General features: G+C 41.6%; 1 protein-coding gene across 8 annotated transcripts in view; it reads left to right on the forward strand.

Moving 5' to 3' along the window:
- MKL2 (MKL1/myocardin like 2) overlaps positions 1-12,813 on the forward strand; it is a 180,394-nt gene that overhangs the window by 112,046 nt on the left and 55,535 nt on the right. For 2 of the 8 annotated variants that reach the window (XM_025046093.1, XM_006910897.3), the window contains exon 1: positions 1,496-1,865. The exons of the other annotated variants lie outside the window; for them this stretch is intronic. In XM_025046093.1, coding sequence (XP_024901861.1) covers positions 1,745-1,865 — 121 coding nt within the window. In that variant the 5' untranslated portion in view covers positions 1,496-1,744. Of the gene's footprint in view, positions 1-1,495; positions 1,866-12,813 lie in introns of those variants that run through there. 8 annotated transcript variants of the gene reach the window in all.

Below are 12,813 nucleotides of genomic sequence, written 5' to 3' on the forward strand. Positions count from 1 at the left end.
GACAAGAAGCATGTCATGAGCTGTGTGAATCCCGTTCTCGAGAGACACTGGGGAAGAGCAGATAACTATCTTTCTGGAACAGCATGGGTTTAGTGCACAGCAGCTTTAGAACCAGGGACAAAGGACAGACTCCTCATCTCGTTCCCATCTGTGTTTAAATGGTGAGAGACTATTGACTTTTCTGGCTGTAAAAAAAATGTAAATTCTTAATCCCGCAGAAGGGTCATGTCAGATGCATAATCAAAATGGTTTTTCGTTTTTTTTTTTGTTGTTGTTGTTGTTGTTGTTTTTTTTAAAGAAAATGTGCCTCCTTTAGAGGACATTTACTTGTTCATCTAAAATTAGTGCCTCTTGGTCATTGATCCTAAGACTTCTTTAGAACTCTTGAGGCTTATTAAGAGAAGTTTTCCTGTTGCATTTTCTCCTGCTGTTCACTCAGTCATGCAACAAGTATTTATCCAGAACTCCTAATGTTCCAGGCGCTCTGCTAGATAGATGTTGGTTTTGAAAACGCGAACAAAACACATACCTCATGGGAGAGGATTTGGTCTGCTGCCCTCACAACCTCTGCTGGGCTTTGTGGGGGCTCTCTACAAAGGAGCATACTTTAAGCCATTAAAAAAATTAGATTTTCGGCTGCAGCAATCGCTAAATATATGTTTGGGGTATACCAAAGCAGGCTTGACTCCTCGTTTGCCTGGAATTGCCTTCCCTGGAGATTTCCTTCATGCGGTGTCCCCGTGTCTCATGGGTAGCAGCCTGTGATTTGCAGGAGTGCCCGTCGTTGAGAGCACACGTGAAATTAAATGTGGGCTGGTCGCTGCTTGAATCTGCTATGAAATACAAGCTCTCCGTGTTTCTGCTTTTAATACAGGGGAGGAGATTTTTCCTTAGAACAGTCATGGCGATGTTAACTCTCTCAGCCGACTAGTGGCGCCGAGGAAAAGTGCTGCTCAGGTCTGAATTGGTGAAGGCAGAAAGCTGCAATGACAGTACATGTCCCTATTACAAAGAGCACTGCTTTGCCAGAAGAGCCGGCCGCAGCGAAAAGCACCCCACAAAAGAACTTCGCTAGTGCAGTGCCTCTGTTCTCACCCAGCTAGGCGAGTAGCATGTTTATTCAGCGTGGTGCCTCTGCTGAGATAAGACCCTTTTCCTTCAGATGCCCTGGGCTGCCGTTTGTTTAGCTGGAGAACTTAATGAGTAATGAATGTGCTTGTCTGGCTGATAGAAAGTATTTCCACAGCCTGCGGCTGTGTTTATAGAGAGCCGGAGAGAGACCACAGGCAGCAATTTGTCGTCTTAGGTATCAGCAGCACAGTCTTCTCTTTTAACAACTAGAGGATTTATTTTTAACTGCTTGACTCAATGTGTGTCAGACGATTCGGACCATCAAACTGCAGATTGAAGCGCCCAGCGCGGGGGAAGCTGCGATGGCAGGAGAAAGGGGCTGGCCAGGAAAAGGGGCGGGATTTCAGCATCGTGCCTCCGTGGCTCTGCCTCCCAACGTGGGAGAGAGTTTAGGGCTTCCAGCAGCATCGCTGTCTATACAGGTCCAGCCGGGAACTGAAGGCTGATGGCTGCCTTTGGCTGCTTAAAGACATAATTGCCCGGTGACGATTGGGCCTTTGCAAGGAGGTGCCCAAGACCCAGGGACCAGAGCATTCCGGGCACTGGCCTCTGCTGTTCAGTAGATCGAGCTCTTCTCCTGCTTGATGCTGCCTGTCTCCAGAAGCCTCTCACCATGATCGATAGCTCCAAGAAGCAGCAACAGGGCTTCCCAGAGATTTTAACTGCTGGGGATTTCGAGCCATTGAAAGAGAAGGAATGCCTTGAAGGGAGCAACCAGAAAAGTCTCAAGGAAGGTCAGTCTGTGGACAGGGACGAAACTGCCAGATTCCTGTTGCCGTCAGCCGGGCTAAGCGTGTGTCTGCTTACCGTGCTGAGTATGTGTGTGTCTCCTTCGCTCCTGCACCTTGCACGGGCTAAGTTCTCTGAGACGAAAGCTTAATGCTGTTCTTGGCTAGCTCTCTCTAAAGATTCATTAACTGATAGAACTGCAGGGATTTTTGCAGTAATTAACACAGTGAGGGGACTTATGAAGCCAGTCCTCATTTCAGTAAAATCCTTCCAGGTTCATTTTGTATATTTTCTCATGCTTTCCAATTTTTTTTGCCCCATCCTCCCCATCTTAGGAGAGGCCATTTCCTTTTCAATATTATTCAGAACACTGCGTGTTTTAGGTTTTCAAACACGTAATTCCAGGAAAATTAATTTTTTCCAATTAACATATTTATGATTTTCTTTTAAAACGAGGAAGGTAGCTAGCTCTTTCTTAATTATATCTTTAAATAGTTGATTTAATTGGTTATAATGCACATGGCATCGTTTTGTTTTTTTAAAGCACATTGTATAGTTTTGTGCTTTTTTCTTTAACAAAGCCAAAATAAGCTTGAGAATACTGTCAGTTATTGTTAGTTGTCACTACCTAGGTACCTCATTGACTGGTTTAAGAAAATGGCCAGAATCGTGGGTGTTGCTGTCCTGTGCCCTGGCACACCGAGGTGCGACAAGACCAGTGCAGGGCATGCCTCACTGTAGCCGCTGGAGATCAAGGGCCGTGGTGTAAGAAATTCTGGATCTATAGAGAATAAGTTTGTCTTAAATTTGAAATATGAAGATCGCTTCTCTCAATAGTTGTTAAATTCGAAATTGATTTTCTAGTGCTTTTTGGGAGGAAAAACCCTCCAGTATCTGCTTTCAGCTCCTGCCATCAGCCTCCCCCTCACCTCTCCACTGGCTCTTGCTCGTCTCATAGAGACTCATAGAGTAAACGTAGAATTATCCTCCTAAGCAGCAGTTTGAGCTTCTTCCAAAAGAACATTCCTTTTTTTCTCATTTAGAATACGAGCATGGTAGATTGTCACAGATTTAAAGGATAATAATAAACAATAATTGGACTCGCTAGGGTCAAACTACTTTTGGATATGGGTAGAAGAAACATCTAGATGGGAGCAGACGACACACAGTGAGGTATAGAGAGCTGCTGCCAGGAACCAAGCAGTGCAGTGGGGTCGCCTCTCGCGCCCGGCCAGCTTTACCACACGTTCCTCTGGAATCAGTGCCCGTGGAGCATTGGGGAGACGCGCTGAGGGGAACTTAAATTTTTTTTAAAAAAAGTTAAGAATTCTCTATACATCATTGAAGTCAAGTTCAATTGTTAAGCTACTATTAATGCTGTAAATTTTGAACAATTTTTGTGCTGCTTGAAAAACTGGGAAAGTAGAGGAAAATGGACCAGGAAAAATAAAAAGATGTCAGAACGGCAGAATATGATGAAGGAGCATGGAAAGCAAGGATTAAAAATACAAAAACAGGGCAGGGGAATTATCAACAGGAACAGCAGAGCAGAGCTGAGATTACATAACATATAGATTGTTCTCCGAACAATGGTGACTGTGCTTTGCATTCACACGTGTGCGATAGTGTAATGTCAAAAGAGCAGAGCGTGGACTCTCGGGTGACATACATACTCGGGGTCAAAGCCCAGGTGCACTGTTTTCCAGCTTTGTGACCCTGGACAAGTTTATACAATGAGGAAGAACAATACCTATTTCACAGTGTTTGCGTGAGATTCTGGTCCTCTGCCAGTTTATCATCCCTCTTCTTACTTGTCTTTTTAACCCTTTGTTACATTTTCCTTCTATTTAAAATTTAAAAATTTTAACCCTATATGTATTGACAAAAGAGAGTGTTCTGTATTTTACTGTCATGGGTATAAAGAGGTAAGGGGAGAGAACTTTCATATTTTAAAACACTCCACAGAAACAACCGGATGATAAGATTCCATCTATCTCTCTGCAGTTGCATTCAACTGGGTTTTGCTTTATACCGCAACAGACTGTATTTCTTCTGATTTTCTGCTACCTCTGAGAGGGGAAAAAAACACAGAGATATCGAGGGTGATCAGTTACCTCAAAGTTAGAGACTCTGAGAGATTAGACCAGGATTCAGTGAGAACAGAAAAAAACAGAAATTTTGCAGAAAGCTGCTTTTTTATTTGGAGTAGTGTGACAAAGACTTGGTTCCTATGCAAGACTGAACTCCTGGAATTCAGCCTGTCACAGTCACTGCCTGCATAGGAACACCAGTGGTCAGCTTATCAGACTCGTAGAATAAAACAAGGGACACGCCACCGCAGAACTGCATCTGCCGTCAAGCCTGGGCTCAGATGTGAGTCGTCGTACTCCACGCAGGTCGACTGACAGGCGGCAGTCGTTGAAACAGTAAAACACCCTAGAGTTTGATTAGATCCTGTGCTTTTTTGTCAAAAGAGACAAATATGAGGACTGTTAGTAATGTCTAATGGTTTATGCCTCACGTGTTAAAGGACACTACAAATGTTATATTTCACATCAACAGTGGTTTTCCACTCATTTTGGGCAACGTTGGTTTATGTTTTTGTTTGTTTAAAAGAACAAACTTTTTAATACCTGGATCATAAGTTTTCAGGTGGTGAGGGAAGGGTAAATTTGGGTACATTTGGTCCTAACCACATGGACACAGCTTGGCCTCCAATGTTTCTGACACACGTCTGCTGTAAGGGGTTGGGAGTCCATGCTGGTTCTTGCTTATATCGGGATATTTTGGAATTCCTATTTTTGTTGACAGTGCTACTTATCCAAAATTATTATTGGGGGGAAGACAGACTTCGTAAGCAAATAATCATAGATAGAAGAGTTTATGGTCCGCCTTAACAAGAAAATTTAGTAATACCTACTGGAAATGTTTAAGTTTCTATCGCCTGTGAGTAGTTATCACAGACCAGAGAACTGTTTGGATAATAAAGCCTATCACTTCACAGTTTTGTTAATGCTCGTATAAACTTTTTTGATAAATACCAACCCATGTGTGTAGTTAGAGAATTTATTTTTTACTTTAGGTGACAGTAGCAACAAATATCATGAATTCCGATCAAATTCAAAAGAGGGAATTTTCCTTAGTTTCTTTTGTCAGAGCAGCAATAGGAATCTCAACTTTTGACTTACCCATAAAAAGGTTAGAACATTTTCTAATAATGTAAAACACAGATGAGATTTAAATATCATTTCTGATTCTACAACTAAAGAAGAATATTACAAATCATTGACTTGACAACTTAGGAATTAATAATTACGAATTTTGAGGAGAAATCAAATCAATTGAGATGACTTAATTCAGATAAATGTTTTAATATGAGTCATTATTGAGATTACGAATCATAATACCAATGCTACCAGCTAGTTATGGCCTATGTTTATCAAAGACAAAATGATGGGAAATGGATTTAAAGAGGAAGAATTGATGTTTGATATAACAGAGCCCTCAAATGGTAAAAATGAAATACCACAGAAAGAAAACTGAGTTGTATGTTAATAATTACCTTGGTTAAACTAATTGCTTTAGCAAACCCAAACTCAGTGCTTCAACCAAACAAAGTGCTTTTCTTGTTCAAAACAGTCATCCTAGTCAGCTGTCCTCTAAGAAGTGATTCGGGGACCTGGGCTTCTTTCATTGTGTGGCTCAACCATGGGGTGGGGGAGGAGTTACAGATTTGGGGGAAGCACATCCCCAATCCGTCACAGGCTGGCTAATGACCATTAAGATGAAGCATGTGGAAGTCTCTGGCGGACTGTGCACTGGGACGGGGGTAGGTAAATGGGGTGCGCTGGGGCATGGCCACAGCAGATCTGTTTATGAAAAATGCGCATTTGTCTGGGATACTGAGTAATCCAACCTGGGGAAGTAGCTTAAATAAATACTTTTATCAAAGCATCAAAATTTTTTAAATTATTTCATACATACTCAACCTATGCTGTCCTTTAGTGACACGTGGCTGTTTAAGTTTACATGTAAAATAATTAAAATGAAATAAAAATTTTAAAAATTCAGCTCCTTAGTTACTGAGCTACATTTCGCTACTCAGAAGCTGTAGGTGGTTGGTGGCTACCGTAGTGAAGACTGGACAACCTCCCCATCACGGCAGGAAGTTCTGCGGGACAGCGCTCCGCCTCCCTGCCGTTGCTCACAGCATCCCTCTCACCCCAGCTCTGCAGGTCCGGGTCTCTCAAAACCCAGTCCCCATGCCGTTTCCCAAAGAAAGCCACTGATCTGTCAGCCAAAAATAATTTCTCTCACCTATATTCCTGATAACTTGATCTTCTCTTTATGGCGTTTCAGCCTTTGTCACTGTGCTATGTATATGCACGATCTTCATTGTTAGACCATAACATGTCTTGGAGATAGAGTCATTGTTTGGATCATTGATGAGTGTCCTACATCTCACAGACATGTTATTATGCAACAAGTATTTAAAGAGTATTATGCCCGTCTTTGCCTTCTTAAACAATATAATTTAAACTGTTACCCTCAGATATAATTAATAATTCAATTATAAATTAATGGCTAGCCCAAAATGTAATGCATTGGTGTGGTGCCTTAAGGCACTGCTGAGATGTATAAAATTGTTTGCCCATGCACAGAATGTTGCATATTACTAGAATCTAGATATTACTATATTACTAGAATTATTATTTATTGTTTGATTTTTGTCTGGCCACTTCCAGCTGCTCTTCCTTTTCTGATTTGCTGCTGCTAATCTTCTTTAAACAACAGATTAACAAAATGTAGTAATGGAATCCTGATTCTTTTGTTGATTCAACTGAAATGTATTGAGCCATAGCAGGAGAAACAAATAGGTGCTTGAAATCAAGAACACTACAAAGCCTTCTGTAGGTGAAGTGCATGAATTTTGCAATACTTATTTTGAGATCTCTGGGGATTTCTTTCTTCCTTTTCTTCCAGTGTTCTACATAATTGAAAGCATTGTGCAAGTGAGGTATCACTAATGTTTTCTTTTTTATTTTAGGTAGATGAAAGAAAGGTAAAAGATCTCTCTTTCTAAAAGTGAATCAATGTTTTTTTTAAAATGAGCAGAAGCTAATTTTGAGTTGAAACGGTACAATTTAATGTTTTATTAGAAATAATTTCATTTGGCAGAAATTTATTGGTTTTGCACAGCATCTCATGCCAGATGTTGTAAACCTCTATAAGCCACGGCATTCAAGGAGCTCGCAGCCTAAAAAATGAGAAACTAAATGATAGTATAGGAGTTAAAATCCACACACACACGTAGAAGAGATACGGAAGGAACCCCAAGTATGTTTGGTCCAGATGCATGAAGACCACAGACCGTGAGGGCCAGGCCCTCTCGCGTGCCCGGCCTCTATGGTCACTTGTGTCCCTGATGTCTCCAGTGGGCGAGCGTCTTCTTCCCTTGAAACATATTCCCCCAGGGATTCGATCTCAATTAATGGCACCTATTGGCCTACACCAGGAACCTAAATGGGAGTGACCATCACACCTTCCTTCACCTCCTTATAACCTGTCACTAAATCCTGTTACCAAATCCATCGGTTCTGCCTCAGAAATATTCCATTTGTCCACAGCACTGTTTCACAACAGCCACTACCCTTGTCCTGGTCCCCTCCTCAAATAGGATCTTTCCTCAAGTAGAGACAGAGCTGTCCAGCTGATCCCTCCCCACCGGCTCCGGCCCCTTCACTGAGCAAGGCCCTGCCTCCATCCCGGGAGCATGCGTGCTTCTCTCTCCCTCCATCACTCTTCTCTCCCTGCCTACCCCCTGCCGCCCCACCGCCCTGAACACCTGCGACCCATCCTTCCACCTGCATCGTCATGCCTGTTGCTATATTAAGAGAGCACACAAGTTATGACAGTTCCCAGTTCTGTATGTTTTAATGGGCAAATCGGCATGCATGTGTAGGTATATATAGGAACATGTACGTGTGTGTATATATGTCTGTACGTAGGGGTGGGGGATGGGGGAGGGAGACTCCTAAACCCACAAAATGGGAAGAAAAGCCAAGACACTGGGCCCGGGTGGAGTGACCTCCAGGGAGCATCGTGTGCTCACGCTACTATTCTGGAAAAACAAGATAAAAAATATCCGACTGTTTTCCTGCTTCATTAGTTGTCCTCTTCTTCAGAGAGCCTGCCTTAGGCATTCATAGTACGACATTTCCTAATCTTTTATATACCATACATTTTCCCATGTTAGAGGGATTAGGAAAGAGCTTTAATCTATAAAAGCACCTCTACCTATAGCTGCACACTGAAATTCTAATACAGTGGTAGAATGTGGAATTTTTGATTGTCCCAGAAATAAGAAAAAAACATCACCATCTTTTGGTATCTTACATAGGGTAAGAAATCCAGAAGTTTGAGTATAGAACCATTGTGGTCCTATACATTGAAAGCCAATTGAGAAAACCAAGAAAGATTGTTTTAACCTCTTTACATTGCTGGCAATCAGGCAATTACGTGGGTGGTTTTGCTTTTGAAGTGCCTGTTATTTGTATTAAACTTCTATTTATCCTCCTCTTTATTTTTACTACTTTTTAACCAAATGAGTTTTTTTTAAATGCATACATGCATAATAGCTTTCTGTGTGTCTGCCACAGGCTAACGTTATCCCTGCTGTTCTGTACCAGTCCCCCCTGGCTTGACATCACGTTGTCATACCACGAGAAGCATACTTTAAATTCATTCCAACTTTTGACAGAAAGGAGAAGGGAATTTGTGTGAAGGTATGATCAGTTTAAAGAAACATGCCCCATTTTTAGCAGTCTGTTTCTATGGTAACAGAGGCAGCAGCCAACCACAGAGTTATCAAAGTGCCTGTAAATTTCCAAGGCACAGCCTTGAAAACATCGCCTTCCTGACCTCACACTGCAGACTGATGCAGGAGTCCTCGGCGCGTTAGCCCGGCTGTTAGCATTTCAGTTTTCACTTCATTTTCGCTCTTTGATTCTTAATGAGGGCAAGTGCTACATTCCAGACTGTGCCCTCCTTACCGGCAGGGTGGTCATGATTTAGAATTCCACAGACTGTACCACCTGCCTCTTCACCGGTGGCCCCCACCTCTTACCCCAGGGGGCTTCATCAGGATGCAGTGGCCTTTCTGACACTGGAGGGAAAGGTGGTGTTTTCTACACAGTCTAAGGCCTAACTTTTTCAAACACCAATTTGCAGTTTTTAAAATTTAACTTGATGTTGTCTCTTTTTTAAATGGAAAATAATCATAATATTAAATTACTGATCAAAATGCCATTTGCTCTCTGTAGTGTCAGAGGTTTAGATTTATGTGTGCACTGCGTAACTAACTACTGTTGCTTCAGACAGGAAGTGGTGATGAAAGTTTGCTTAATCCGTGCAGATAGCATGGCTCTTACAGGAAAAACCACCATTTTTATTTTTGGCCTCTTCGCATTCCAGTTTTTAAAATTACTTAAAGAACCTTATTTTATAATTGGCAAATTAGATCTCTGAAAATATAACCAAAGGTCTGTAATCTTTGGTTGCTACTTCTTATCTATGCGAGTACTTAAGTGCTTTTTCTTTTTTTTACTGTAACATGAATTTCACATTAATTATAAGTGGAGATAAGAAGAAATTAGTTATCTACCAGTTTTTCATGGTCTCTACTCCTTTGCCCTTAGCCTTCCCTTTTTAGCCTTTTTTTACCCTTCAAAACAGCATGATTAGGTTTCGTCTTCTGTTCTACCACCTACATCAGTTCAAAAATACAGTGAGCCTCAAATTCATACACCAAAGTGAAACAGTTTGGTTCTGCCCCATGATAATCACTTACCTGTAGAAAATCCTTTCGGTAATGTTTTTCTTGGCATAACTCGGCATAACTTGGCATAATGTTCTCTCTCCTTAGAAAATAGTAACTCAGTTATATACTTTGAGTGTAACATGGAAAATTAAGTAAAACATGTCTACTAAAACTTGTATATAGTGAGCGTTGAAGAAAGTACTCGAACATAAGTAAGGTCTAGAAGAGGAAACAGGCAAAACAGACATGCACACGCACGTGTACACAAACAACACACACACACACACACACACAAACTTAGAATTCGGTTTGACCAGTAATATATAAGGTGGTGGTTGTAGTTATCAAATCATAAAAAGATGAAGTCACCATTAGTGGTTAATAGAATTGTGATGGTGGGATGGAGCTAGCCAGGAGTGGGTGGGAAATAATACATTTAATTAGTTTATTAAAGTCTGTTGTCCTACTGTTCTTTTACTTTTTAATTGAGGTAAAACTCACATAAAGTTAACTGTCCTAAAACGAATGATTCAGAGGCGTTTAGTACATTCACAGTGTTGTGCAACCATACCACTATCTAATTCCAAAACTTTGTCACCCCAAAAGGGAACCCCGTGCCCATTGAGCAGTCACTCCCACACGCCTTCCCTGCCAGTTCCAGGCAGCCAGCAACCTGAGCTCTGTCTCTGGGTTTACCAACTCTGGATACTTCACATATATAGAACCATGTAGTATGTGACCTTTCGTGTCTGGCTTCTTTCGCATAGCATACTGTTGTTCAAGTTCATCCACATTGTAGCACGTACCAGTATTTCATTTCTTCTTATGGCTGAATAATATTTCATTGTATGGACATACCACAGTTTTTTTTATCCATGCATCCGTTGATCTGCTCCCACCTTTTGGACCGTTCCCACCTTCTGGCTGTTGTGAATACTGCTGCCACGATCGCGTGTGCATGTGTGTGCGCGCTGTGGCTCCGTACCTGCTTTCAGTGTTTTTCAGTTCACCTAGAAGTGGAATTGCTGGGCTGTAACTGTTCTTAACTACAATACTATCTAATGAACTTTAGAAGGAACTGTCAAATGTTCTCATTTTGCAACTCGAGGTCTTTTTCTCTGATAAAATGATGTAGTTCAGAGCCAGTGAGTGACTTGCCAATTTCCTGACTGACTTCTCTCCCCCAAACTTTTGCCATTATTAGGTGGAGCATTTCAGTATATATGACCATGTTCCTGTTTTCAACTTTCTCTTCAGTCTGCAATGATTATTTCAAGCCTGTTTCATTGGCCTCAAAACTAACTTTTCTTTCATTCATCTCACTTCAGTAGATGACTCTTCTTCCTCTTTCTCTGAGAAAATAAGAGCCATCGTTTGGTAACTCCCTGGACATCCCAAAGCAAATCTACAAACCTATCTGCAGCTGTAGCCAGCGCTCACGTCCCTCCTGTTACGATAGAGGAAGTGTCGGACAAAGGCTGTTCTTGTCTGCTCTGACCTTCTCTCCCGCAGGGCACCTGCTGCCTCTTGGCTCTCGTTCATTCTTGTTCATATTCATTCATTCCCACACGCTCCCTTCCCTTCCCTTCCCCTTGCTTTTCATTGGCTGTAAACTTGAGGTGCCACGCCCCTGAGCCAGCACCCACTTCCCTGCCCTTCATGGGCAGCATCTTCAAGGTGTCACTGCCATCAGCGTTGTTCACACTCTTGCTCCTCCTCTATTCCGTAACCTCCAGTAGGATTTCCATCAGTCGCTCCCAAAAGTACCCTCCCACGCCCGTGTGTTAAAGCAGCAGCATTGGACCAGTCGACCATGAGAGCACAGTCCCGGGCTTCCTGTGCCTTCCCTTCCTGTGTTCTCTACCTCTGCAAACCCTCCTGGCTTCAAGTACTACGTAAGTGACGATTCCCAAATTTTCATCTCCTGCCAAGACCTGACTTCTGATATTTGTACCCGTGAAGCCAGTTGTCCCTTTCACATCTCTACTTCCAATTCAGACATGTCAAAGACTGAACTCCCTAGTGGCCAGCTGATGCTCTTTACCTCAGTAAGTGGTCTGTCTGCCCAGGAGCTTAGTCCGGAAATCCAGGAATCATCCTTGTCATCTCGTCATCTCGTCCTCCTGTCCACCTTCACACACAACATTCAGTCCCCCGCCACGTACTGCTGATCTTACTCTAAATGTATCTCAGATCTGGCCGTCGCACCTCTCTGCCATGATGGAGTTGAAGAAGAAAGTGAGAAGTCTTGTGCTTAAAGTTTCTACCCTGGGAGATCAGAAAAATTCTACCAAATTTATAAATAATTATGCAGTTTACAAAAGAAAACTTAACCTGAACTTCTGACAACCAGTCAAAAACCTAGCCCCCATCACCCATTACTGATACTTTTGCATCTTTTGGTCCTTTACTGCTTATTAATCATACCAAATTTCACTATTATTTTGGGATGATATTCCCAGTAGTTTTAGGTAAGAGGAAGTGAATTTAAAAATTACTTTAAAACATGACGATATACATTGTGGGGAAGGAACAAAAAGGTGCTCTCTTACCTTGTAAATGGGAATATAGATTAGAGCAACCATCTGGATTGCAAAGTGCCCCTATCAAAATTTTAAATGTGTTCCATTATTGGAAATTTAATGTCTGTGTGTATATAAAATCAAAGGATGCCAAAAAGTGAATCCGGATAATCATTGCAACATTGTTTATGATAGCAAAAAAAATCTAGAAACAAGTATATATGATTGATATATAAGCATATATGGTTGATACAGTGATAATATAACCAGTAAGAAGAATGAGCTAGATTTTATGTTTTTGAAAGCAAATTACCAAACTACATGACCACTATGATCCTACCTTATGTACTTCCTTTGCATATTTTTTGTTGCCGAATAGTCACAAAGCGTTCTCTGGAGCCATGGAAATTTAACAGTGGTTACCTTTGTGGAGAAGGACTGGAGGTCTAGGGTGGCATGGGCTGACTTTCACTTTTTAATGCCTTTTTTATGTGCATATGTCACTTTTAACAAATAAATAGAAAATGTTCTTATAAAACATGGATTTTAGTGGTGTTAGTGGTCCATGTGGTGAGGTATTTCTGAGTCCCAGGCATGGAAGGAGACCCTGCA

This window comes from Pteropus alecto, unplaced genomic scaffold, assembly GCF_000325575.1.
Source record: "Pteropus alecto unplaced genomic scaffold, ASM32557v1 scaffold34, whole genome shotgun sequence".
Lineage (NCBI taxonomy): Eukaryota > Metazoa > Chordata > Mammalia > Chiroptera > Pteropodidae > Pteropus > Pteropus alecto.